This window comes from Palaemon carinicauda, chromosome 13, assembly GCF_036898095.1.
Source record: "Palaemon carinicauda isolate YSFRI2023 chromosome 13, ASM3689809v2, whole genome shotgun sequence".
Taxonomy (NCBI): domain Eukaryota; kingdom Metazoa; phylum Arthropoda; class Malacostraca; order Decapoda; family Palaemonidae; genus Palaemon; species Palaemon carinicauda.
Window position 1 is genome coordinate 127,408,562 of NC_090737.1, and position 5,000 is coordinate 127,413,561.

At 38.5% G+C, this 5,000-nt stretch overlaps 1 protein-coding gene across 1 annotated transcript in view; it reads right to left on the reverse strand.

Annotated features, from left to right (window-relative positions):
• Positions 1-1,007, reverse strand: part of LOC137651801 (uncharacterized) — a 30,342-nt gene extending 29,335 nt beyond the window's left edge. The window contains exon 1 of the mRNA XM_068385019.1: positions 783-1,007. Coding sequence (XP_068241120.1) covers positions 783-1,007 — 225 coding nt within the window. The remainder of the gene's footprint in view (positions 1-782) is intronic.
• Positions 1,008-5,000: the final 3,993 nt, after the last annotated feature.

Consider the following 5,000-nt stretch of genomic DNA (forward strand, 5'->3'; position numbering starts at 1 on the left):
ATGGATCGGAGTCGTGGGGAATGAAAGTGATGGAGAGACAGAAATTGAATGTGTTTGAGATGAAGTGTCTGAGGAGTATGGCTGGTGTATCTCGAGTAGATAGGGTTAGGAACGAAGTGGTGAGGGAGAGAACGGGTGTAAGAAATGAGTTAGCGGCTAGAGTGGATATGAATGTGTTGAGGTGGTTTGGCCATGTTGAGAGAATGGAAAATGGTTGTCTGCTAAAGAAGGTGATGAATGCAAGAGTTGATGGGAGAAGTACAAGAGGAAGGCCAAGGTTTGGGTGGATGGATGGTGTGAAGAAAGCTCTGGGTGATAGGAGGATAGATGTGAGAGAGGCAAGAGAGCGTGCTAGAAATAGGAATGAATGGCGAGCGATTGTGACGCAGTTCCAGTAGGCCCTGCTGCTTCCTCCGGGGCCTTAGATGACCGCGGAGGTAGCAGCAGTAGGGGAGTCAGCATTATGAAGCTTCATCTGTGGTGGAAATGTGGGAGGTTGGGCTGTGGCACCCTAGCAGTACCAGCTGAACTCGGTTGGGTCCCTGATTAGGCTGAAGGAACATAGAGAGTAGAGGTCCCCTTTTTGTTTTGTTTCATTGTTGGTGTCGGCTACCCCCCAAAATTGGGGGAAGTGCCTTGGTATATAGATAGATAGATATATATATATATATATAATATGTGTGTGTAGAGAAGCTACTCCTTTCAGCATTAGAAGGAGTAACTCCTCCAAGTGGAGTAATGTATTCACATAACACGCTCCAACAATAAGCACAGTAACTTACCGATACAGAGCGGATATCATCAATGGAATTATTAGCCCTATTGATTTCACTGTGCAACATGGCGGGCATGTAGGTGGCTCGCTCGAGGTCATAAGCCACGGAGAGCGTCTGGCCTCTCAGTTCGATGCTGCAGGGGTTGTCAAGGGCGTCCTGCACGTTCAAGGATTCGACGTTGACGTGGGTGGCTCTGGTGAAGAGCATTCTTGGGGGCAGGAGTAACAGCATCCCTAGAGTTAATTAAAGGAGTTTATTTAATATTTTTATACGAGGTTATTTGAATATGTTTCTAAAGGATTTTATTGGTTAGATATAAGGAAGAAAAAGATTCAGTTGGTTTTGGAATTTGTTTTGGGCGACCTTTAATGATACTTATGTCTTAACTCTTACTGTTTTAAAAATATTGGTTTTCATTTTCTCATTTCGTTTATTTATTTCATTATTTCCTTTCCTCACTGGGCTATTTTTACCTATTGGAGCCCATGGACTTATAGCTTCTTGCTTTTCCTACTAGGATTGCCCTTGATGCAAAGGGCCTGGGTTAGATTTCGCCAGTCGTCTCTATCTTGAGATTTTAATTCAATGCTTCTCCATTCATCAGCTCTTACTTTGCGCTTCATAGTCCTCAGCCATGCAGGCTTGGGTCTTCCAACCTTTAATGATAATGTATTTTAATATTTTGAAATAACTACAAATTTTTTACCTTATTCTATCTGGAATTTATCTCCATCTCTTAATTCTGTATCAACACGGTTAGTTAGAAAATGTCGCCAAATTATAACTTAAGACTGGGGTTGGAGTACCTCTCAAACTCGTTAGTTTCTTCAGCCACTACAACCTCACCATCCTTGTGAGCTAAAGATGGGGTGTTTGGGGGCATTGTTCTGCTTGATAGGGCAGTGTTACTGTCCCTTGCCTTTGCCATTCATGAGCGGCCTTTAAACCTTAAAACCCCAGGTTTTTTCCCCCAATTGAAAAGCAGTCGTTTTATTTACAACTTGTATAATTTCCCTTCTCAATCCTTGGCAGAAATTCGCCTTTAATCTTAAACCAGATCTCAATAGTATTTCTGAACTGCACAGATAAAATATAGTCCGTCAGAGATTAGCATCTGTTTGTGTGTTTTAAGTAAAAAAAAAATGTTTTTCACGGATGTTGCTAATTGTGAACCTAGAGATAATCAGGAAATAAAAAAAGCCTTAATTTTAAAGCAACGATTGAAAGTGAATTTCTGCCAAGCATTGAGAAGGGAAATTTTACAAGTAGATAAAAGGACTGCATTTAAATGGGTGGGTAAAAAAAAAACTTCTGGTTGGTATGATACACTGGAGTCTTAAGTAATAATTTGGCGACATTTCCCAACTGATCGTATTGATACAGACTTGAGAAGTGGGAATGAATTCCATAGAGAATATGGTAGAATATTTGCGGCCATTTCAAAATTGTACCATACAATTATCATTAAAGGCAGATACAACTTATAAAGTCTGCGGTTAGGAAACCCACGTTTCAATTGACCACAGTCCGGGGAAATAATCTAAGGGTATATTCAGTATCAATGTATCATTATATGTTACTAGTGTACGCGACCCATGAAAATGACGACTAAATATTTAGATAGATATACATGCACACGCAACCTCCTCTCAGTAGGGTATGACTTCTCCCTCGCCCCCTAACCTTTGGAAGAGTGAGAGACCGAGTAGATATACATCCGGCAATGCTGCGGAGTGTGAAAGGAGATATATATATATATATATATATATAAATGTATATATGTATATATATATATAGATAGATAGATAGATAGATATGTATAGCCTATACATATAAACACATATATATTATGTATATATATATATATATATATTATATATATATATATATATTATATATATATATATATTATATATATATATATAAAGAGAGAGAGAGAGAGAGAGAGAGAGAGAGAGAGAGAGACTTGTTCTTTATTATATAGAGGAGATTTTCGTAGTACCTGGCCTCGTTGGATATCAGTGACACGATTTATATGAGTGTGGTAATTTAAATCAAAATCCATATCCTATCATAGTGGGATTTTTATATATTCAATTCTTTTTAGTAAGGCAGATTTGCACCGACTTGCAGGGGTGTCCTTTTAGCTCGGAAAAAATTTCCTGATCGCTGATTGGTTGGACAAGATAATTCTAACCAATCAAATAGGGGGAAACTTTTCCGAGCTTAAAGGGCACTGCTGCAAGTCAGTGCAAATGCGCCTCATTAAAAAAATTGAGTATGGTTATTTTTCCTTTTTTCTTAATGTAATAGGGATTCCAAAAATTATGAGAATTGTAGTGGGAAGATCTTTTTTACTTTATTTAGGGAAAGGAAAAATTTACAATTTAAATCATAGTTGTTGCGTGACGAATTATTATTTTCCACATCTCTTAGTAAAGTTCGTACTAGTATTAGAGTCTCTCTCTCTCTCTCTCTCTCTCTCTCTCTCTCTCTCTCTAAATGCTTAAACTAAATCGCTCTACCCAAGAGCAAATGGAGTCTTCACGGATGGACTGAAAAGTCTTTGAGACATCCAAAATCCTTGTAACTCTCTCTCTCTCTCTCTCTCTCTCTCTCTCTCTCTCTCTCTCTAAATGCTTAAACTAAATCGCTCTACCAAAGAGCAAATGGAGTCTTCACGGATGGACTGAAAGGTCTTTGAGACATCCAAAAAACTTGTAACTCTCTCTCTCTCTCTCTCTCTCTCTCTCTCTCTCTCATTGCTTAAACTAAATCGCTCCACCAAAGAGCAAATGGAGTCTCCGCGGATGGACTGAAAAGTCTTTTGAGACATCCAAAATCCTTGTAACTACTTGCAACTCTCTCTCTCTCTCTCTCTCTCTCTCTCTATCTCTCTCTCTCTCTCTCTCTCTCTCTCTCTCTCTAAATGCTTAAACTAAATCGCTCCACCAAAGAGCAAATGGAGTCTCCGCGGATGGACTAAAAAGTCTTTGAGACATTCAAAATCCTTCTCTCTCTCTCTCTCTCTCTCTCTCTCTCTCAATGCTTAAACTAAATCGCTCCACTAAAGAGCAACTGGAGTCTGCGGATGGACGGAAAAGTCTGAGGCATCCAGAATCTCTCTCTCTCTCTCTCTCTCTCTCTCTCTCATTGCTTAAACTAAATCGCTCCACCAAAGAGCAAATGGAGTCTCCGCGGATGGACTGAAAAGTCTTTTGAGACATCCAAAATCCTTGTAACTACTTGCAACTCTCTCTCTCTCTCTCTCTCTCTCTCTCTCTCTCTAAATGCTTAAACTAAATCGCTCCACCAAAGAGCAAATGGAGTCTCCGCGGATGGACTAAAAAGTCTTTGAGACATTCAAAATCCTTCTCTCTCTCTCTCTCTCTCTCTCTCTCAATGCTTAAACTAAATCGCTCCACTAAAGAGCAACTGGAGTCTGCGGATGGACGGAAAAGTCTGAGGCATCCAGAATCTCTCTCTCTCTCTCTCTCTCTCTCTCTCTCTCTCTCTCTCCTAAGAATAAACTTAAATTAAAGGATGACTTTGGCATACTATTGCTGCAGTCGGTCATAATTTAGCATATTTCAGTCATACTGTTTTGTTTTTGCAACAACAATTTCTACTGGAACAGCAAATTTAATTCAAGATTTTAGTTCATTATGAAAAAATTAAACCATTCCTTATTTTGTTCTTTATTTCATTGATGTATATATTTTATTTTACTAAGATAGTTTATTTTAAAGTGTTTTTTTCATAAAAATAGGTTAAAATAAAAATATAGTTGCATGCTCAAATTAAAGATCGAAGTTTAACTTACCCAAAAGAATCCTTATATTAAGTATTCTTCTTCGCATCGTCGTCTAATTTCTTCTTCTTCTTCTTCTTCTTCTTTTTGTTCAAGTTGAAAAATTTTCGGTAGTGCTCGTTATTTCAGATAATTTCGTGGGAAATTTAATGAAAACGGATTCAGATTACAAGTCTCCCGTATAAATTGTAAGCCAGGATAATTATCAGGAAATAGATTTAACCGATATAGCAGAAGAAACGTCTCTAAAGCTTCAGAAGTTAATGTCGCAATGGATTTTATTACCTGTCATCTGTTTATATATCAATTTGAGTCTCGTATAACGCCCCGGAACAAAACGCCTCTACAGCGCATGCGCTTCACAATTACCCCAGATGCCATTGTTGACTTGACTAGTTTATCCCACGCGCTAA